General features: G+C 48.4%; 1 protein-coding gene across 1 annotated transcript in view; it reads left to right on the top strand.

Moving 5' to 3' along the window:
* Kcnj6 (potassium inwardly rectifying channel subfamily J member 6) overlaps window positions 1-22,683 on the top strand; it is a 215,123-nt gene that overhangs the window by 150,511 nt on the left and 41,929 nt on the right. Inside the window, exon 3 of the mRNA XM_050162054.1 lies at window positions 3,803-4,723. Coding sequence (XP_050018011.1) covers window positions 3,803-4,723 — 921 coding nt within the window. The remainder of the gene's footprint in view (window positions 1-3,802; window positions 4,724-22,683) is intronic.

The following is a 22,683-nucleotide window of genomic DNA, read 5'->3' as shown; positions in this document are numbered from 1 at the left end:
GTCATGCCTACTGCTTAAAACCTTGGTCCTGAAGTCACGTCCCACTCCAAATGGGGCCATGACCCCATTACTGAGGCCACCTCGACACCAGGCAGCAGGCCTCTGTGGAGCAGGAGCAGTAGAAATGAAGCCAAGGCGGCGTGGACTAGCAACAAGGCGAAGCTTCTTTATTGGGACCTCTGCTGGAACTGTCTGACTCAACCCAGAGGGAGGCAACACCGAGCAGAGGTGACCAGACACTCAACACAGGGCCCAGCAAGCCTTCATTGACCTGAGGGTGAGGCACCCAATGTTAGGTCCTTATCAGTGAATTATGGACGTCATCTTAAACGTTTTTTTTCCTCTGACATATGAACATCTTAGCATCGTAATTGATGGGCTCTGAGTTATAGCCTCAGTCCTGACATTTCCCAGATGACCAGGAGATCTGTCTGATTGGAGGACACAGAATGACGTAATAGAGAATTCAACCTCGTATCCTCCTTTAGCTTTCCTTCAGGTGTCTGCAGCATCTAGTGGGGCTTTGTTTCCTGAGACAACACAGAGGCAACTCTGTCTATCATCCAGTCACAGAGGTGCTATCAAAATGAGCGGGACTACGTACCACCCCTCCCAGCGAGTGGGGTTTAAGTTAGCCACAAGCAAGGGAACCTACTGGATGAATTTGGCTCTTCGCTCATTAGCTGTTGCTCCTTGTGTTTGTCAGTCATGTTTATTAGCTCTCTCAAATCCCACGTTTGAGCTCTGTCTAGCTGTAAGGGGCTCCTGCTCTGTAAACACTCCAGTCTGTGCTCTGGTGTTTATGACAAGGTACTGAAAGCACAGGAAGGGATCAGAGGAAAAGGACACTGAGCTTCCAGCAGGGGTGATGGGTAACACAGTCAACTTGACAGGATCTAGAACCAGTTAGGAAACAAGCCTCTGGGGTTTCTGGACTTGGTTAATTGGGGTAGAAACACCCACTCTATATCTGGGCCACACCATCTCATGGGTTCGGGTCATATAAGAAAGCAGCTGACGTGAAACTCCATAAGACGGAGAACGGAACTGGTGTGAGCGTTCATCTTCCTGTTCCCTGATGACAGTGCAATCAGCTGCCACCAGCTCCTGCCGCCATGAAGGACTGCCCACTCAAACTGCAAGCCAAGGAAACCCTTCCTCTCCTGAGCCGCTTTTGGGAGTTATTTTGCCACAGCAGTGAGAAAAATGGTTAAAACAAGTGATTACAAAGGCATCAAGCTGGGGATCAGAGTTTGTCTGCTGTTGGTCATCTCTACCCTTCTGAGCCCTGAATTCCAGAGGACGAAAATGTGGACCTCACCCCAAGGAGTCAGCCGACAACCTCAGAGGGTCATCAACTCCTCAGCCTTTCAGAGAGGTCCCTCAGTTCATGATAGACACCTGCAGCTGCAGCACAGCCACCAAGTCAAAAACTGGAGGAAAGCGCTTCCCCTGGGGCTCTCTTCCTTCCTCAGGGTAGCAAGGTATAAAATACCCAGGAGGCTGTTGAGCGGTAGCGGATGTACAAACCCTCTCCTTCCACTTCCCGGACGGCCATGGTTTGATCTCATTAGTCATCCAGATGGATCCTATTTAGAGGCCACTGAGGAAAGAGGAGAAAAAGAGCTCAGGGGAAACCACCCAGGAACAAAAGCACGCTCCTACACAAAGGCTTTCTCAGGGGGTGGGGGTAGGACCCCACCCACATATCTCATCCACCTGTGGCCCCTCCCTACTTCTCCATTCCAGCCCCTGCATCAATTCTGATGGGGGCAGCAAATTTTCTTGCTTACCAATCGAAGGCTCATCGAAGCCAACGATCTAAAGGACAAGGCTATCCAATCGCACAGTAGGCTCTATAGATCGGGTGCTTCCTTGAGTACAAACCGAGAAACAGAAGCATGCAATTGATTTTAAAGGTGACTCACCAGCCACAAGCAAGGCTGATTCATAAGTTAAGAGGGTACCAAGTCCCAGCCCTGGCTGTTTTCTTATTTTAATGAGTGATGGTTTGTCCCTAGACCTCACTTCCCCTTGAACAAAGAGGAAAACTCAGCCCCCCACCCCAGCAACTGCCTAGCTCAACTGAAGGACCAGCGTGAAAGCCTGGGGGAAGAAAGAACTCATAAAACTTTCAGCAGGTCTGAAGTCACTGGCTAAACAAGTCTCCGCAGATCCCGGTTTCTATGCATTTAATAGCAGAGCCCCTGCTAAAATTCCCTCTGCGCTCAGCAGCTCAGGGAACTTTCCTAATGCGTTGCTAACTGGTACATTCTTCACAAAGGCCGTCAGGAAGAAAGAACTCCACATGCCACGGTACAGATGCTCAAGGCTGGAGCAGAAAGCGAACCGAATGTGTGACCACGTGGAGAGAGAACACTTCTCCACGCTTCCTTTCTAACCTTGACGCCCAGTCAACCGTGAAAGGAGAAGGCATGCACCCTTCCCAGGAAAGTGGGTTAAGCCCTAAAATTTGAGCAGTACTTTAAAGGACTTGTTCAGAATTCTCACCCTAAATACCAAGAGTAATAAAGAGGTCGTTTATTACACCAGGATGTTTGATGACATGCCACGTAGGTCCCTGTTACCAGTGAGATTTCATTTCCCCTTGTGACAACCCCATGAGTTGGTCCAATGGGCATTTTGTGAATGGAGGAACTGAAGGTGTGAATTTGGATCATGTATGTGCCAGTTCAAGCTGCTGGAACAGACAGTAGATATTCATTGTCTTTCCGTTCTGCTTTGGAGGCTGGAAGCCGAGGCTCAAGTTGTCTGCAAGGATGGTTTCTGGAGATATCTCTGTCTCTCTACCGCTCTCTGTCTCTGTCTCTCCCTCTCCCTCTCTGTCTCTCTGTCTCTCTCTCTCTCAGATGGTGTCTTTCACTCTACATGGCCTTCCACTGGCTAGTGTGTACCCTGTGTCTCATCTAAAGACAGGAGTTGTATGAGATTAGACCCTGCTCACCCTGCAACCGCCTCCTTCAAGTCCTATATTTGTAACTTTTCTCATTGCTGTGGCAGAGAACACTGGAGAAAGGCAACTTCGGGAAGGAAGGTTGTTTGGGCTCCAAGTTTGAAGGCATGATGGCAGGAGAGTGCAGTGGTTGGTGACGCTAAACTTGCATCCCCCTCAGGAAGCAGAGGAAGACAAATGCTGACATTTGTTTGCTTTCTCCTTTTTCCTTCTGATTCAGTATGGGTCTCATTCCGTGAGAATGGTGCCCACGTTCAGGGCAGATCTCTGCTCCTCTGTTGAATCTTTCTGGAAACGTCCTTAGAGATATAACCAGAGATGTGTTTCCATGGTAATTCTAAATCTAACCAAACTGACCAGATTAACTATCAGAAGCGTCAATCCCTAAAGACAGTCGTACTGGAGGTTCAGGCTTCACCCGTGTCTGGGGATATCACCATTCAGTTTACAGCAGCAGTGAACATCCATACTGGTGAGTGACAGAGCCAGGGCTGTCTGAATCCTGAGCCACCGCCTCTCGAGACATGCCACCAGGGAGCGGGTGCAGTAGAAGCTGCTAGCAGGGGCCCAATGTCACAGCACTGAGATTCACCCTGGTGTGCTGGGTGGCAAAGTCCCAGCCCGTGCTAGATCTCGGGACCCAGAAGTGTAAATCAACCAACAACCTGTCCAGATGGGGCTGAGTGAAAACGGCTTTGTTAACCTGGGTCCTAAGTGCAAAAGTGGTATTTGGGTTTCCTGCCATAGGTAGTGTGTGAGTCTATCAGCTAAAAATAAAATAAAACAGCCTTTCATTTGAACTCTCTTCTCTTTTCTTCAAACTGCCAGCGAATGTCCTGGAAGGTGATTCCATGGACCAGGATGTGGAGAGCCCGGTGGCCATTCATCAGCCAAAGTTGCCTAAGCAGGCCAGGGACGACCTGCCAAGACACATCAGCCGAGACAGGACCAAAAGGAAAATCCAGAGGTATGTGAGGAAGGACGGAAAGTGTAACGTCCACCATGGCAACGTGAGGGAGACCTATCGATACCTGACGGACATCTTCACCACCCTCGTGGACCTCAAGTGGAGATTCAACCTGTTGATCTTCGTCATGGTCTACACAGTGACATGGCTCTTCTTTGGAATGATCTGGTGGCTAATTGCATACATCCGGGGAGATATGGACCACATAGAGGACCCCTCATGGACTCCCTGCGTCACCAACCTCAACGGGTTTGTCTCTGCTTTTTTGTTCTCAATAGAGACAGAAACCACCATCGGTTATGGCTACCGGGTCATCACGGACAAGTGCCCCGAGGGAATTATCCTCCTCTTAATCCAGTCCGTGTTGGGGTCCATCGTCAATGCATTCATGGTAGGATGCATGTTTGTGAAAATATCCCAACCCAAGAAGAGGGCAGAGACCCTGGTCTTCTCCACGCACGCAGTGATCTCCATGCGGGATGGGAAGCTCTGCCTGATGTTCCGGGTAGGGGACCTGAGGAATTCCCACATCGTGGAGGCTTCCATCCGAGCCAAGCTGATCAAGTCCAAACAGACTTCAGAGGGGGAGTTCATCCCCCTCAACCAGACGGACATCAACGTGGGGTACTACACCGGGGATGACCGTCTCTTTCTGGTGTCGCCTTTGATTATTAGCCATGAGATTAACCAGCAGAGTCCCTTCTGGGAGATCTCCAAAGCACAGCTCCCGAAAGAGGAACTGGAGATTGTGGTCATCCTGGAGGGAATGGTGGAAGCCACAGGTAAGACACGCCCCATCCTGTCAGAAGTGCATTCCGCTGAAACTCTCTGGCGGAAAATGCCGTACCTATGCGTCCTGTAGCCGTAAGTATGCGCTCGGACACGTTTAGCCATTTCAATTTTCAGCTTTCTTAATTTTACAATATGTTTCTTTCATTTTTTGTGTATATGAATGTTTTGCCTGCATGTATGTATGTGTACCATGTACATGCATGGTGCCCATGGAGGCCAGAAGAGGGCGCCAAATTCCCTATAACTAGAGTTAAAAACCGTTGTGAGGCACCATGTGGTTGCTGGGAAACTGAGGCAAAGTCCTCTGCAAGAGGTGGCCTAGCTCTAAGCTGCTAGGCCACCTCTCTACCCACACTTACCTTTATAAAAGCCATTCAGTAAGCGAAATAATGATTTCTTAAATTTCCAAATACTCAAAGAAATTAGATTTTGATCTGTGTTCAATGCTCATTTTGAATGATTTTAAAGTGTTTCTCATTTAAATATTTGTAGCTATTTGTTAGCAGGTCAAACAGTAAGAGTTAGACCTTTCAAAAAAAAAGTGAGAAAAATGACTTAACATAACTGCTAATTTTGCCCCTTCTTTGGCTCTTGTTCATAAAACCCATAGGATTGTTCGTTTCTCCCCTTGTGTTAGGTATCTCTCCACACTTGACCCGCCCAGCCCTCAGCAGACATCACACTAAGAACTAAAGACTTGTTCGTGGTAACGCTGCAGACCTTTGGCGGTCAGCACTGGTCACGAATCTGTGGGAAGAGAGCCTGTTCTCAGGGTTCAGGAAACTAGGCTTCCGCTGGTCTTTGCTCACACCTAAGTTACACGCATGCTCCACATTCTGGGAGCCAAGTGGTTCTGCCCATATTCACTGATGGTGTGCACAAGTCAAAAGTCCTGAGCAGAGCTGCAGACCTCCCAGAAAGTGTATAAATCCAATCCCGTTCACCAACTCTGCAGAGTTGAGTCCTTGCTACACAGCCCAGGTCTTCCCAACACACACACACGCACACAAACCGTCCTGTGTTTGAAAGCTTCCAGCCTCAAACTCTACGTTGTCTGTTGTCACGGGAAAATGTATAGTCTGTGAGCTGCCCCAAGTCTTCATTAACCTGGGATTCTTTTCCAAAGGAAAATCTCTTGTCCCTTGCTTCTGTCTCCCCATCTCCCTGCACCAACAGGAGGCAAAGTCACGATTCCTACCAAAAAGTTCTTATGGGGGAGACAGAAATTTTCCAATAAGTTTTTAAATTTCGGCAAACTGAAAATGTGGAGTCTCTGTGGTCCAGCGCGCCCCTTCCCACAGAACAAGAGGATTTTAAAGAATAACAAAATACACTTGGCTCTCTGCATCTAAGGAGCCCGTATGCATGAGTTCCACCCACCATGGTGGGGCTCTAGCATTTAGTATCGAATGTTTTCCTGATTCTTGCCATCATTTACTAAATAATACAGTACAAATGTTTACATGATAGTTATGTCATATTAGGTATTATAGGCAATCCAAGACGATCTAAACCATGTGGGTGAATGTCATGTCTATGAAGACAGCTGTTCTGTAAGAGTTGTCACGTCTATGAAGACACAGCTGTTCTGTAAGAGGGACTTGAGCATTTGAAGACCTGGGTATCTTTGGGGAGTCCTGGGATCATGCCCTCTGAATATGAGAGACAGCTTTGTGTTTCTCTCGCATCCCTGGAGCCAGGCACGGGCCTCTAAGTCTGGTGTGCAAAAAGGAGTGAGAAATTGACTCTCTCGGGGGAGCGTCTCCAGCCAGCACCGGGATGGGAAAGACTGTTGCTTACTTCTGAGTCACAAGTCCTTGGGTCCTAAAAGACGTGGGTCTGTATTTTGAACCGGAACATTGGCTGGAACTGGCTGTTGTGAAATTCTAAATAGAAACTGCAGATAGCAACAGGGCTATCGGCACCTTGGGCCTGAGGTTTTTATTTCTCCTGAGGTAGCCATTGATTGGAACAGAGGGGAGAGAGAGAGGAGAAAAGGGAGGAGGGAGCGAGGGAGGGGAAGAAAAGAAAGAAGACAAGAGAAGGAAGGAAGGGGAGGAGAGGAGAGAGGGAAGAGGAAAGGGGACGGAACAAGGACAGTGAGTACAGAAATGAGAGGGGCCGTGCCCCTTGAATAGGGAACCTCTGCACCCTGGCAGAGCACAGGGACTTAGAACCCCCCAGTGGTGTCTGCAGTCACAGACGCGCACAGCATGTGCTGACCATCCCAGAGGTCCCCTGCCCCTGGGCAGACTTGAGGACGGTCCATCGGGGAATCTTCCTATTCCTGGACTGTGCACACAGCAATCCAAGCCTCTGGCTCCCGATGCTAGCCCCGTCTCCAACAACAGCCGCCGAGCTCTGCATACACTCCCTCCCAGCCAAGCCCAGTCTCAAAATATAAATGAATCCGAGCAAGAAAATCATTTCTGCACTGTCCCCAGGGCAGACCTTGTCTTCCTGATGACAGTGTGTATGGAACAAGACTATCTGGGCGGGGGGGGGGGGGGGGGGGGGGGGGGGGGGGGGGGGGGGGGGGGGGGGGGGGGACATCCTTCTTATGATAATGAACCGCGATAGCGGCCTAGGAGCGTCCTGGCCTCTCTGAGAGTTCTCAACCACACCTGGGTAGTTGCCAGAAGAAAGAACAAACTCTCTACCATTCCTGAGAAAACACAACACTGTGGATTCTCTTTTGTAGTATCCATTTTAATATACCATATATAATTAAAATATATTATATAATATATTGTGAATATATTTTATAATAAATTATTTTTATATAGTAAATATATTGTGAATAAAATATTGTAAATATATTATATGATAGATTGCTATATATACATATATATATACACACAGCTTCTGGTTACTAGAGGAAGGGTTTTCTAGAACATTCTGGAGGTGTCCAGAAGCTGGAGATACATGTCTTGGTCCTGTCCACATGGGTTTTATACAGCTCAGTACCACCCACCACCCTCCCGCCCAAGAAATGAGTTCTTAAACTTCAACAGGACACCTTCTTTGGAAATTAAGATCACAGCTGGGAAAAATTTAAGGAAAGGAAAAACGTTTCAACGTTTCAAAGCCACAGAAAGAGAAAAAGGGGCAAACTGGAGGAAAACAGATCGAGAAGGACCCGATTATTCCCTGGAGTGCAGGGCTGGAAGTCGAAAGCTGGAGCAACTACTCTCAGAATTGTCCCCGCTGGGTCAGGGAGGCCCAGTGGTTAGGAGAACTGACGGCTCCTCTGGCTCTTCCGTAGGACCCAAGTTCAATTCCTGACACCCACACAGTGGCTCACAGCCACCTGTAACTTCAGTTGCAGGGGATCTGATGCAGGGGATGAAGTGTATGTCCCGTTTGCGGCAGAACACACCACGTCACTTCTTCTCTGTGCCTGGACCATCAGCACGCCCTTTCATAATGTGCACCACAGGTTCCCGGTGACCCTGACAGTCATGTATTCTGGACCATCAGCACCCCATTTCCATAATGACGCTAATAGGTTCCTGGTGACCCTGACAGTAGTGTATTCTAGACCATCAGCACGCCCTTTCATAATGTGCACGAACAGTGATGATTTTGTGGGAACTTCATGTTCCAGCTGTACTACAACCCCAATTCCATCTCAGAAAACGAAACCAAGGGTCCTGGGTTGTCGCCCACATGGCTATCATACTAGAGGCTCTGGGCTGTCCCCCCAGCAACACATAAAACCACACACCCGTAACCCCAACACTCCTACAGTGAAGGCAGAGAGATCAGACGTTCAAGGTCATCCACAGCGACACAGCAGACTCCAGGCCAACATGGGACACGGAGAACCTGTCTTTAGAGTCAGGGACTGAAAGAAAGCCCTTCGGAGGCAGGAGGCAAACCTTGTCTATCCTCGGTGCCTTGAAGGGATCCCATCAGTCAGACTGACACCATAAAGGACAGGAACACATTCTCCAAGGACTGTTTTGTCCTGGCCCTGCCTCAGTCAGAGGGGTGGCTGTGGTGACCTCTCGGGAACCTTCCAGTCATGTGATTCTATTTTTGAACATAAATCAAACCCTGGAAAATTCTGGCTTCAGCCACCCAGACACCCCAGAGCTGGCTCTATGTCATCTGCAAATATATTTTTGAAGGGGCCTTTATGTCCCCGACACATGGGCAATTTTGAGGTAGTGGTGTTTACAGAAGGTTTCTTAGCTACGTAAACAAACACGCTCAGCAGCTGTGGCAAAGATGCGTTAAAATAGTAGCGCATTCATCCAGACTGATATTTATAGAGGGCACATGGGCCTCGCAGCTAGATGACAGCCACCCAGCACCGGGCCCTGGGCCAACCAATGCCGCACTGGAGCCTTTCTGATTGAACTTCCATATTTACCCCCAGCCATTATGCAGGCAGCCTGCCCCAGCCCCGCGTGTGCGCCTCGGTGCCCCCCACCCCCAACTGTGTGTGCCTCGGTGCCCCCACCCCCGAGCGTGTGCCTCGGTGGCACAAGCATCCACTAAGCCTCTCTGGGTTTCGGCTTTACACTTTTTATTCTGAAAACCATACAACTGTTAGAGAAAAGAGACCAAACAATATCATGACTCCCTGGGTATATGTCATTTGGTTGTGATAATTGCCAATTCAGAACTGAACATGCTTTGTTTGCGTTGTCAGATTCACCAGCATTGCAGGATTTTAACTATAAATGTCTTAATCCTTTCTTACAAAGGATAAGGACTTTATTTTTCAAAAATAAAACGCATTGTGGTTTCGTTGACTGATTGATGATTGATTGGGCTAGGCAGTGTGTGTGCAACCGCACAGGTGTAGAATCAGAGAACAATTTATGTGCAATCGTTCTTTCTCTCCGCTGTGTAGGTCCCAGAGTACAGGAGTCAGGTTATCAGCTTCAGTAGCAGACACCTTTCCCACTAAGCGAATTCTCGGCCACAGGACTCTTTTTTTAATAAAACCTTGAGCGTGAGGGGCACGGCCCCGGGCGATAAAGTGCTTTCCATGCAAGTGTGCAGACCAGAGTTCAGATCTTCATGACATTCATGAGGCTGGGTGTGCTGGTGTGCACTGTTACTGCCAGGGCTCTCCATGGGAGAGGGGAGAATTCCCGGATCTGAGGCTGGAGGACCAGCCAGTCTACTCTATACAGTAGAAAAACATCAAAGGACCTGTCTCAAACAAGATAGGCAATAAGGACAAGCACCAGACGTTGTTCTACATTTGTGCTATGAATATGTGTGTGCGTGTGTGCGTGTGTGTGTGTGTGTGTGTGTGTACGCGTGTGTGTGTGTGCACACGCAGATTCAAGCAAGGTTAATTCTGTGTGGTTGAGTAAGGTCTCTTTCAATCCTTCAGTCTTTTACTTTTTTTTTCATCTGTGATTTTTTTTTCTTCTCTGTAAGCTTTTCCCAGCAAAGAGAACTTATGCAAGGTTTAAACGCTGAATAGAAAACTGGAGAAAATGGGACACAGGAAGGGGCTAACTAGACACCACCCCATGTCAGCCCTTCCATGCCTGCAGGCCCTGCAATTTACAGAGTCAGTACACAGTGATTAAAAGTATTTAAGAAAAAATGTGTCTGTACTGAACATATAGACAGTTTTTTGCTATTATTACGCACCAGGCACTATAGATGCTATTTTTGTGCCACTGACATTTTGTGAGATATTATAAGCAGTTGAGAGAATATTTAACATATGGGCAGATATGTGCAGGGTTCTATGCGAATTCTATACCAAAATATGTTTCTGTGTTGTCTTAGTTAGACGTGAAGAGATTCCGTTACCACAGCAACACTTAGGGAAAACATTTAATTGGGGTGGCAGCTTAGAGTTTCAGAGGTTCAGTCCATTATCGTCATGGCAGGGAGCAGAGTGGCCTGCAGGCAGGCGTGTGCTGCAGCTGAGAGTTCTTCCGTCTTGATACGCAGGCAACAGGAAGTCCTCTGTGGCACACAGCAAAGAAAAGACCTCAAAGGCCACCTTCCCAGTAGCACACTTCCTCCAACAAGGCCACACCTACTCCAATAAAGCCACACCTCCTAATAGTGCCGTTCCCTTTGGGGGCCATTTTCTTCCAAACCACCACATATATTAACGTATTTATGAGGACTTGAGTGCCTATGGATGTAGGTAGCTCCCAGACCTCCAGAATCAAATTCCTCCTGGGTAACAAAGGGCAGTGCATGGGGCAGGAAGCAGAAACTGCTGTTTGTGTTACCAGGGAGGCCAGCGAGCCAGGGAGATGGGAGCAGAGACCTGTTCCATCCCTCATGGCGTGTTCATGTGGAAAGACTGTAAAGCACAAATCATATCACAGACCATGGGACTTTTGAGATAAAGTCTTCACCCAGTTCTCCATGAAGGATTAGGAAATGAAGGTTTCAAGTCCAAGACAATGGCATGGCTGAGGTTAAGTAGCCGCTTGCAGGGCGGGTCTCTGGGGCCCGCAGGGCTGATGTGGATGTGAACTCTCTCAGCTTGTCGCTGGGCATCTTCAGTGCAGTGGTTCGTGCACTTCTGCAGAGAAACATATCCAGAACAATAAATTCATATTTAAATGTGTAAACTTCAGGCGCCAATCCATGTGCTCTCATCTTTTTCCCTCAGTTTTTCTTGAAGGTTCCTTTGTTGGTTTCCCAACTTAATTAATTCTCTTTAAAACCCCTGATGAGATTTGTACCAACCACGTATCTAAACAAGATGTGTTGTTGTGTGGCAGTTCCGAAATCAAAATTAAGTGATGTCTGTAAGAATGCCCTGGGAAGCCCTGGTGGTGCTGAGGCTCGGGCCCTTCTCAAGAACTGCTTTTATTTGCTGTAATCAAAATGCCAGTCTGCTCTGTCGGAGAGGATATGAAATTCAGAGTTTGAAGGATAACAGGGTTGAGGGCTGATGTAGCAGCTCTCTCTCATAGGCTCTTCCCGGGGCAGTAGGTAGAGCCCTCACGGTGCCCAACCTTAGTTCACCTTTAGTTTTGATAATCTACATTTATTCCACCCTAGGCAAGACATTATCTCCATTTGGGTTTTTTTTTGTTTGTTTGTTTGTTTTGTTTTGTTGTTTTTCTTTTAAGAGTTATAAGCTCAGTTATCCCCTGATCTGGGGGAAAAGTTAAATGACAAGATCTGAAATGCCAAGCACTCAGGTGGATAGCTCTGGAGAGATGGACATTCTGTTAAGTCTCTATGGAGAGACTTGTAGGAACATCTCAAAGGTCAGAACCTGCAGAGATGGACATTCTGTTGAGTCTTTACAGAGAGACTTGTAGGAACGTCAGAATCCCACTTCCATACACAGAGAAACCTACCTCTCCTTGTTCTTTCAGTGTGAGGCTCAACTCTTCGACCCACAATTTCGTTCCAAGATACTCTCTTGACATCAGCTATCCCAGGAGTAACTTTGGCAATCAATAAACCAATGGCACTGCCCCAGAACTGGGTAAGCCCCATCTTCAACCCAGGGCTCCCTGTAGGAGGCTGACCTTGTGGAGTGCCCACACCAAGACTTACAATTGCCCATGTCCTCTTCCAAAAGCAAAGCATTGCAAGAGACCTAACATGACCTCCACAAACACGGGGGAGGACTGCAGAGAAGCTTGGTCAGTGAAGTGCTTGAAGACCTGACCCAGATCTCTAGCGTCCATATAAAAAGCCAGAGATGGTCGTCCGTGCTTCTCACCTCAGAGCTGGGGTGTGGAGATGGGCGGGTTCCTGGGGATCACCAAATCAGCGTGATGACTAGGTCACAAGGAGAGGACCTGTCTGCCTCCTGAGGGATGACAGCCAAGGTTGACCTCTGGACTCTATACACACCTTCACACACACAAGCACCTGCACACATGAACATACACACACATTCCCACATAGAAACAAAACCAATTCTCATACTTCAGAAGGCACTGAGAGGATTCCATAATTCCAAAAGGCATCAGTGATTTTTGTTGAAAAATTAAAATACTGCATAGAATATTTCATTATTAAAACACGCTTACCTGAAAATGGTAGCACTGTTTTCTTCAAATGGACCACGGGGAGACCTGTTGAAATATGAGCGGCGGGGCTGCGTCCCCAACACCCCAGCCGCTTGGCTAGCTTATGCCCGAAATAACAACACACAAATTGTATTCATTTAAGAACTGCTTGGCCCATGAACTCTAGTCCTTACAGGCTAATTCTCGCACCTGGACTAGCCCATTTCTAATAATGCGTGTAAGCACCCAAGGTGCGCTTACCGGGAAGATTCTAGCCTCCGTTCATCCTGGGAGAGTGGAGCATGGTGTCTCTGCTCCAGAGTGCAGAGCTGTCGAGTCTTTCCAGGAGCAGAGCAGAGTCTGACCTCACTTCCTCTTCCGCCCAGCATCCTATTCTGTTTATTCCACCCACCTATGTTCTAAGCTATGAGGCCAAGCAGTTGGTTTATTATAATTAACCAATTACCTTCCTCCATCAGAGACCCACAGATAAATGCCCAGAAGCCATTAGTAATGATCACATGATATACAGAACAGGGATTCGAACTCAAGGCCACGTTGGACCAGAGAGTCAGTTCCACTCCAGACACGGACTATGCTTAGCTTACAAAGAAACAGCAGCGTTCCCATTAGGAGACAGTGGCTCCGACGACTGCATCCTTAAGTCAGGAGAGCTCTGTTATCTCCTATGAGTGCTGGCAGCAGTTTGCCGGTGAAGCCACCCAGAAGAGGATCACCGGGGAAAACCGCATGAATTATCTATGTGTACACATGTGCACACACCCTGCACAACAGCTCAACAGTGAGGAGTGCGCCACGCCCGAGCATCCCTTTAGGATCCTGTCAGCCCTATCAATTACTTATCCAACTTCTTTCTCAAAAATGGTTTCTCTCAGGCATGGGCCAACTCATCAGTACCCTCTTAATCTCAACCCATAATTGCATCATTCGCTGGCTTGCCTCGGTGTCTTCAGCTCTAAAATGGGATTGCTACTTCGTACCCTGGTGACCTTCCTACTTACCAAATCCCTCTAGGAAAGATCATTTCCTTCTCATGGGCAACCCTGTGAAACAATGAGGGGCAAAGCTTTGTGGGGAGGCAAAGGGGAAGACCGGCCCTCACGGTGACTGCACTGTTCCCAGGGACTTTGAAGCTGCACAGAATGTCAGAGGATCCCCTTGAAGGTGCTCCGAATAGCCAGCGTGGAAACTATTTACCCGTGTGCCTGTGTCCAAGCCAGAGTGGCCTCTGCCTTGGTCACCTCCTGTGAATTATAGATTGATGATATTTGAAATAAGGAGGAATACTGGAGCCAGTAAGAAAGGACTCTGCATTCCCATAAATAGGAACGTTTATCCCTACAATGTCTGCCAAAGGCGGCCATGGATGTAGATTACCCCCTCCTCTTCTGAGGCCAGTGAGGACGGGCCAGTGTGCATCTGAAAACAGTCCTTCACTGCTCCCAATCCCTCGTCTAGGTGCCTCATGAGATTTTGAGACACCTGCCCTTGTTCCCATTTGGAAGAGTCACTTTTGCGCCGCTGACTCAACCCAACCAAATCATTTTGACTTCCAGAAACCTCTAAAGCACAGAGTTGACTCTACACTGTGAAAAACAAGCGGGCTTTCTCCTGAGAAAGAGTGATAACAGCACTCCATCCGTCTGCTCTGTCCGTGTTGTGCTGCAACAACAAACACACTTAAGGTCTTTGAACAGCGAAGGTTTAGCTCTTGTCAATTAGACATGTCCTCTGCGACTCTGCCTGCATCCAAGATGCAGGCTGAATGAACAGTCACACACGGGACATGTGTCATGTTTCCGTCAGGGGGAAACAGAGACATGGAAAACCCCTTACTTCTGCTCTCAGTTTGTTAGTTGTAGAAAGTTATGTGGCAGGGCCTGGTGTCAGCAGGCTGGTACAATATAATTCTCTTAAGGAGATTTGAAATAAATAATTGAGATCAACTATTTAATCCATCATAGATCACCTTAGAATTTGAAAAATGGATACATAACTGAAAACTTCTTGTGAGGTACAGTTTAAGATGTATGAGGTCATTGGTTCATCCAACAAAAACCACACAGCCCTCAGAGGAAGATGTAGGCTTACGTTTCCTGCTCCTATTGAACTGAGGCCGTAGGAATCAGTCTTATCTACAGAAGCAGAAGCGGTGAGCATCAGGCCGTCAGAAAACCTACAGGCCAGTGCGTGACAATATTACCTGGGGTTCTCATGGCACAGTGAACCCTCTGCCAGTCTGGATCCTGCCTGGCTCAGTATAACCGACCCCTTGCCAAGTCGCTGAGGACATGAAACATGACTGAGCAATGACATTACACTGAGCAGAGCAACCAGGATGCTGGTTGTTTGTTACCATGGTAAAACCTATCCTGCCTTGCCTGCTACAAAATGTCACGATGACACTTTGACAAGAGGACTATTGCACACGCCAAGCACACCAGACTTGCCAGGAAGTGAGTTTGCAGCTAGCATCTTTGCAGAATGCCTTCATCCTGCTGCAATTGTCTTCCCTGGTGAGACTTTAACACCAAATGGGCTGATTCCAATCTGTCTCTGTTCTGGCATGTTGGTGTGCCTGGACAATTGTGTGTGTGTATGTGTGTGTGTGTGTGTGTGTGTGTACATTACATATATCTGGGAGGGTTTATATCTTTATATTAATATTTATATAAATGTGTATCTTTATCCTATGGGATCACACATGCAACCCCTTTATAATGGAACCTGGGACACACTAACGTAGAGACCAACTATGTGGTTCTGCATATTTTCCTGTCTTCATCACTGTCAAGTATCTGGCAGCCCCTGGCTGACAGTTCTTACATTTATTTACATATTTATGCTGGGAGCATGTGTACATGGATGTGCACACACAGTGGTCCATATGCGGAAGTCCAAGGACAACTTGTAGGAGTCCTTTCTCTCCTCCCATATGGATCCTGAAAATCAAACTCGGGTCACCAGATTTGGTGGCACACACTTTACGTGCTGGGAGTCAGTTCACTGGCCCACTAATTATTCCCAAAGATGTACCTCATGGCTTAAAAACAACTTGAAAGGTTAAGACCATTCTTATTTGACACGTGATAAAGGTTGGCTCTGGGGTAAGGGGTGGGGTGGAAATGACTTGCCCAGAGTCACATAACTGAAGTGGCAAAGCCAAGATCAACCTCGGTGCTGCCCAGCTCCCAGCCGCCTGCCCATCTGCCTCTGCAGAGAAGCCTAGTCCACCAGGCGCACGTGAGGACCGCAACAATGATGGCACTGACCACAACTCATGGCTGATGCTGGTTATCCTCAGCTATTAACCTTCCTGCCCTCCCTAACCTGACCAAGGGGGGCAAGCAGCGATGAGCCACGGGGCCGGTTCTTCTGCGGATGACCGCTTACAGAAGCCAAGAAACTCCTAACAAAATACAATCGCTCCCCCTGCTGAAAAGTCACCAGAAGGCTGGGTGTGGGGGTGCACGCCTGTCATCCCAGTACAACAGAAGAGAAGCCAGTGGCCTTCTGTGAGTCTGAGGGCAGGCCAGTCAGGGCTGAGTTGGGAGCCCTTGTCTTGAAAACAATTCAGTCAGATATTAAAAAGATGTAAAAGCTTCCAGAGAGTCCCAAGAAAATCTAGATACCTCACGTGAGCCTCTAAGGCCTTGCAGCAAACCCTTGCTTGCAGCCTGTGTGCCGGCTCCTATCTATCTCTGGCCACTGAGTGCCGGCTCCTATCCATCTCCAGCCACTGTGTGCAGGCTCCTATCGATCTCCGGCCACTGCGTGCCGGCTCCTATCTCCGGCCACTTGTTTGTCTGACTCACATTGAGCCACATGAGTTTTCAGCTCTTTCTCGGAGAAGCCTTCTCAGAACCTGCCCCTGGGAACCACTTCCAGCACACTGAACAGGGCACAGGCTGCTGGAGACCATCCCTCTTCATTCAGTTACTAACAGTCAGGCTAAAGGTGCCCTGCCTTGCTGGGTGCTGGGTGTCCAGAGTCCTGGACCAAGTCAATATGAACGAATGGAAGATCTTGTGTGGTCACAAACCAGCTTGGCTCCTTTGCATACAGGGAAAAAAATAAGTCTAGAGTCTTTTTAAGTTTCCAAAAGTCAACAAAGATCAGGCTTCAGCCTCTGTCTTCTGTGCGGCTCACTGCTGAGAACCAGGTGGGTCTGCTGAGCTGCAGACAACTCTCCTTGATCTCTCTCTCCATCAGAGTGGCTTATGGCTCCTCTGATAGTGAAGGAAACCCTGGCCTCTCAGGTGTCACAGATACATCATCCCTTCCTCTAGTCTTCCCACTTTTAACCCTTTGCGGACCATCAACTCCTCGAGCCCTGTCCTGTGGCTAGTTCATGGGACTTCTTGATGGAAGGAGGCTTGCTTCCTCTGAACTCTCCACTGCCACCTGCTGGGAAGTTCTTGTCATAAGCATGCAAATCAGCCTCTTAGATGGAAGGTGGTCAGTAAACAACTTACACGACCGACCGTATATGGGGACCCCAGGTGAGCTCGTCCATTCGATCGATCCCATGCTTGTCACTGACATCCAGACACCCGCACCTCTCCAGACCTTGGGGTGCATAGCACTGTGTCCTCTCCCAGGACTCTTACACGGCTTCCAAGTTGGCTTCACCAATGGTAGTCTTACTTGGGGTGTCCCCTCCATGATGTGCAGAACAACCCTTGAAACAAATCCCACTCTTTATCCCCAACCAGGCATCTCTGGTCTCTTCGGTGGAGCTAAAGAACAAAGCAGACCACTTTTGCATGTCACGGTGTGCGACCTGTGCTCACTCTGCCATACACGAGCAACTGAGCCCTGAGCCCATGGTGAGCTGGCTCCCATCTGACCTCACTGTGACACTAGGCTGCCTGAGATGTCCTCGCTTCCTTTCTGATAACTACTCGCCCCAGAACCCCTAGGGCTGCCTTTCGGGGGCCTTGGCAGACTCAGAAGCTCCCCGTGTGCTTTTCCACAGAGGTGACAGATCACGTGTGGGCAGCACCATATGACTATAATTTTTAGGATAAAAGTTGCCTTTTGTTTTCTATTTTCAGCAAGAACTATCTGGCCTGTGGATTGGTGCTCGGTAAAAGAGATAAAATCCATGATTTCTGACAAACAAGGTCTGATCTCTTTAATTGCACCTCAGGCCTGTGGTGTTTCCTCGTCACTGGCAGTGTGCACCCAGAGTCAAGCGGCACCTAGTTTTCCCCTGGAGGTACCATGTTGTGCATGGTCATTGTGCTTTAAGAATGGCCCTGATGGGCTTGTTTGTTGAAAACTTGGTGTCTACAGCTTGTGGCTCTGTTTGGGAAGCTTGGGGAACCTTGGCCGGAAGAAATGAGTCACTGATGGGCAGACCATGAGAGGGAGAGCCAGGCCCTGCTTCCTCGATCGGCCCAGGTGCTGGGTGTCGCGGCCACTCACTTCTGTGCTGCAGACTTAGCTGTGCCTCTGTCTCCGATGCACTGCACCGTCTCAGTGTGATCCAGAACAAAGTCTTCTCTCTTGCTGCTGTCGCCCTCCCCACAGTGGTGAGAAAAGCATGCAGTGATGTACTGCAAGTCTGACTGCATTCTGTCCTTTCTCCCACCCGGGAGCGGCCCTGCATTCCACGGAATCCATCTGACACGACAGACTGCTCGAAGCAGAAATGCAAAAAGCGAACTTGTCCCCAACACTCAGTCTCAGAATTTCACACAAGGTTCTGCAGAACAGAAGGGTGGCCCCGTCCAGGCTGATAAAGACCTCACTGTCACAAAGGTTGGCGAGGCCAGGAAGCTGGACTGGGGGAGCAGCGGTCGCTAGGACCTCATCCCACTTACTCCCATGCATTAGGAGGTCCTTGATGTCACCCAGATTTGAGCCAGGTCCCAACAAGTGAGCCTCTCAGGAGACAAGGTGTGGGGAGGGGGTCTGGACATAGTTTCTAAGCTAAAGTCGAAAGCAGGCCACCACTGAACCCTCCACTGCAGCAATGACAGCAGAGACTGTGAGTCAGGACACCTAGTAGAGCCTCCACTGCCTTCTAAAGACTCAACTTCTAACTAACAAAGGAAGGTTGTATTTATAATGTATAATGCGCTATTTTAAACACAGATATATGATATGCTAACACAGCAAATCTCCTGATTCCTTCCTCAGATTTGCTTTGTGCTTTTAGCTTTGACAGTTTTAGATGTCTTCCTGAGGAATTCTCACTCTTTTTGCCCCCCTTAACCCCCTCTTCTCTGTTCCTCACTCACTGACACCCTTCTTTCCAACCAAGTCCCTCTCCTCCTTCCAAGTCTTGTTTTGTGTGTGACGCACTGAGTTTAATTGGAGCATCTTCATGAGCATGATGGGAAGTTCCTCAGAGAAGCACCAGCAACTTGTCAGTGGCTACACCACTGAAGAGAGGGATGTGGCTCTGAGTTCATCGTCTTCCTGCTGAAAACACGGCATGGACCACGGCACCTACTTCTTAATAGCTGGGATCAAGCCCAGGGCTTGGTGCATGCTAAGTGGACACTATACAAACTGAGCTGCATCCCCAAACCCTAACAGGACCGTTCTGATGGTTAAGTGTGTGCGTGGGGGGGGGGGGGTCAGGCTCAGTCATGCTTGGTCCCCAGTGAAGATCTCCACATTCTCTGTGTGAAGAACCATCCCACCTTTGAGGAACAGGAAGTTCAGAGCAGGGCTTTAAGGAAGCCTCCTCTCTAACAGGCCAGAGCATAAATGTATACTAGGGACAGTTTCTACCACAGCCACCAGCTTTAGTATCAACTATGGAAGCAGCCACAGGCAGGAAGAGGGAAAACCAATGGGGATGTGTTGGCAGAGGTTTCTGTCCACCCAGTCCCACAGCGCTTCAGTCCCAACAAAACACACAGAGGTCTACATTAATTATTAACTGGTTGGGCTCTTAGCTCAGGTGTCTTAACTAATTTCTACATAATTCTTGCCTGTATCAGCCATGCGGCTTAGTGCCTTTATCAGTGAGGCATTCTCATCTTGCTTCCTTTGCATCTGGGTTACTGCTGCAGACTCAGTCTTTCCTCTTCCCAGAATTCTCTTGCCTGGCCAATCAGCATTTCATTCAAGCAAGTGACAGGGTACAGACCACTGTCCCACAACAGGCCTGCATCCTGATGTAGCTTTGTTTATGGACACATTATCATTTTTGTATTCAGCCCTTTTAAAAGTGTCAAAGCCATATCCATCTTTCTCCTATTCTATAACACGGGGGACCATGCCGTGTAGAACAGGGTCACACATGGAGGGGTGGGGTGCCCAGGAAGATCAGGAGCTCCCTTCCTCTCCAAGAACACCCCGCTCCAGACGGGTTCTGCTTGATCTGGATCAGCGCTGAGACCCAGCAGGCAGTGCGGCTGGAGAAGGAGCCCTGCCTGAGCCTGGAGAGCCTGAATTATTTGCATTTGCCTCTGAGTGGAAATCTAACAGGAAGCAGAGGGTCCCTGACCTTTAGCAGAGCTCTGATTGAGCACATATGCAGAAGCAGGGCTCCGTCAGTAAACAGCGCTGTTATTAATATTGCATTTTCAAAGGAAAAGATTAAAGAACATGAGCCTTTTCCTTTTAATGGATTTTACACTGACTCATTCCCTTTCTGACTTGCTTCGGTTTCTTTGTTCAGAAACTGCTCCCCCAACTTCAGTCTCCCCAGTTCTTCTCCTCGTGGCATTTATCCTCCTTTGGAGACTGAAACCCCTCAGCTCCATCCCACCCCTAGAGAGCCTCTCTTTGTCCAGCCCCTCTCTGCCGGCACCCCAGTGTGTGTCGGAGGCTGAAGATCCTCCAGCCATTTTCATCAATGACACATGCCGCCTTGTATGTAAGGAACATGTCCCAGGGGCTTGAGAGGTGGCTAAGCAGTTAAGAGCACTTGCTGCTCTTGCAGAAAACCCAGGTTCAGTTCCAAGAAACTGCATGGTGGCTCAGAACCACAATCATCCACAATTCAAATTCCAGGGGATCCAGTGTTCTCTTCTGTTCTCCAAGGACACCAGGCAGGTACACACCTGGTATACACACATGCAGGCAAAACACTCACACACACAAATAAATAAATCCACAACATAAAAGTAAAATAACAAATTCCATATTCATGTTGCAGGTCTTTCACCCCAATCGGGCCAGTATGGGAACTGTGCAGAAAGTCGTCCCCTGCTAATGCCGTGGCAATATCTCTCATCTACAAAGCAGCTACTGCCAACACAGCATCCAATGACGTAATTCAAACTTTCTAGTCACTAACTGAGCTGGCTAGTTTTATGTCAACTTGACACAAGCTAGAGTCATTCTAGAATCAGGAGTCTCAGCCGAGAAAATGCTCCCACTAGGATGGCCTTTGAGCAAGCCAGAAAGCCGCTGTGGTTCCTGCCTTGAGTTCCTGCCCTGAGTTCCTGCCCTGACTTCCGCTGGTGGAGTGATGGCCTGAGAGTTGTAACACACAATGACTCTCTCGTCCCTTTTGCTTGTGGCCACAGTGTTTTATTACAGCAATAGAAACGCCAACTAAGGTACCAGCGAAACCAAATGTGGCAGGTAGGGTGCTCACAAGGACCCGGCATCTTAGATGACAGGAACTGTGAACAACTCTTAAATAACACACATATCTGGACTTGCCTGAAGAAAAATCAGGTTTCCCTACCGGGGATCTTGGTTGGAAAATACACCATCCGGTTCTCTGCTGTTGGCTGCCCTGTCTTCCCAGGGTGACTTCTTTGGGCTTTGCCAGTTTCCTCAATAGTTTCTCTTACGGGCTACGGAACCCTCGCCCTCCCCTCTACGCCGTCATCTACGGAGCCCCTCTAAAGTTCATCTCTCAGGCTGTTGCTCTCCTCAGGGTACAGGTCGGCCTGTGGTAGAATATTAGAATATTCCTCCTGTGTTTTTCTTATGCTTCCTCATGTTTGGAGAGGAACTCAGTGGAAAGGATGCTTCGCTCACCAGGGGGCAGCTGTGGCCTCGCTACCGTCAAGGCGAATGAAGGGTTTCCTGCCAAATTATTGTTTCATACTCTGTAAAGGCCACCATCTGACTCGATACTTTGAGATGGAGGCAATATCCTGGATGATACCTGGCTTCCCCTAGAAGTTTCTTTGAGTAGTAATTGATGGTTCATACAGCCTACGTTGGCTCTGCCCCCCATGGTCACCAAGTGCCAGCCTTCAACCGACTACGTACCTGTCCTGGCTTTAGCTGTGAAATGTCTTTTCCCTTCCTGCTTCCCTGTCTTTGTACTTGTATCAGTATGGCAAGTCTCCTCTGTAGTTCTGATCTGCTGCCTTCTTTACTCACTTGTGATGCTCAGATTAGCCCAGCATTTCCATCATCGGATTTCCCCATCCCTTCTGAAGATTCACCTTGGGATTTCCCTGCTCCAGTTCTCTGGACAGGTATGTAGAGTCCTGTACCTCTAAGTCATAACTGCTTTGTAGAGGCCAAGATTCAACACAATCCGTGCTGAGCAAGCCTTCCTACCAGGTCCCTCAGATTTCAACAGCTAAAGGGTTTTTAGAAGAGCCAACCTCTGCCAAGGGCACATCTGAACTGGACTGAGAGATCTATATTAGCTCCCTCCTGCACTGGGTTATATAGCTCAGTAGTGGAGCACATGTCCAGATGTGTGAGGCCCTGTGGTCCATCCCCACCATTCCTAATCATCGTCATTATCATCACATCTAGGAACTATTCTTGGAGAAATCCAAGTTGATCACCTCTAGTATCTATGAGAAGAGCAGGAGACAGCCAGAAGCCCCAGTCTCTCATCCATCCACCCAGTTTTGATATCCAAAGAATAGAAAACAATAGTCCAACAGTGGTCATATAAGCAAGCAATGGAAATACGACAGGGAACATCTTCATGGAGCTGCCTGATATAAGGGAACTGAGCCTTCATTTCCTAGAAAACTCTGACTCCCATCCCGGCCTCCCTGCTGGTTCAT

Source organism: Alexandromys fortis, unplaced genomic scaffold, assembly GCF_014885135.2.
Source record: "Alexandromys fortis isolate MF-2015 unplaced genomic scaffold, M_Fortis_MF-2015_v1.1 scaffold_128, whole genome shotgun sequence".
NCBI classification, from domain to species: Eukaryota; Metazoa; Chordata; class Mammalia; order Rodentia; family Cricetidae; genus Alexandromys; species Alexandromys fortis.
Note: the sequence above shows the minus strand (reverse complement) of the source record. Positions and strands in the feature narration are given on the sequence as shown.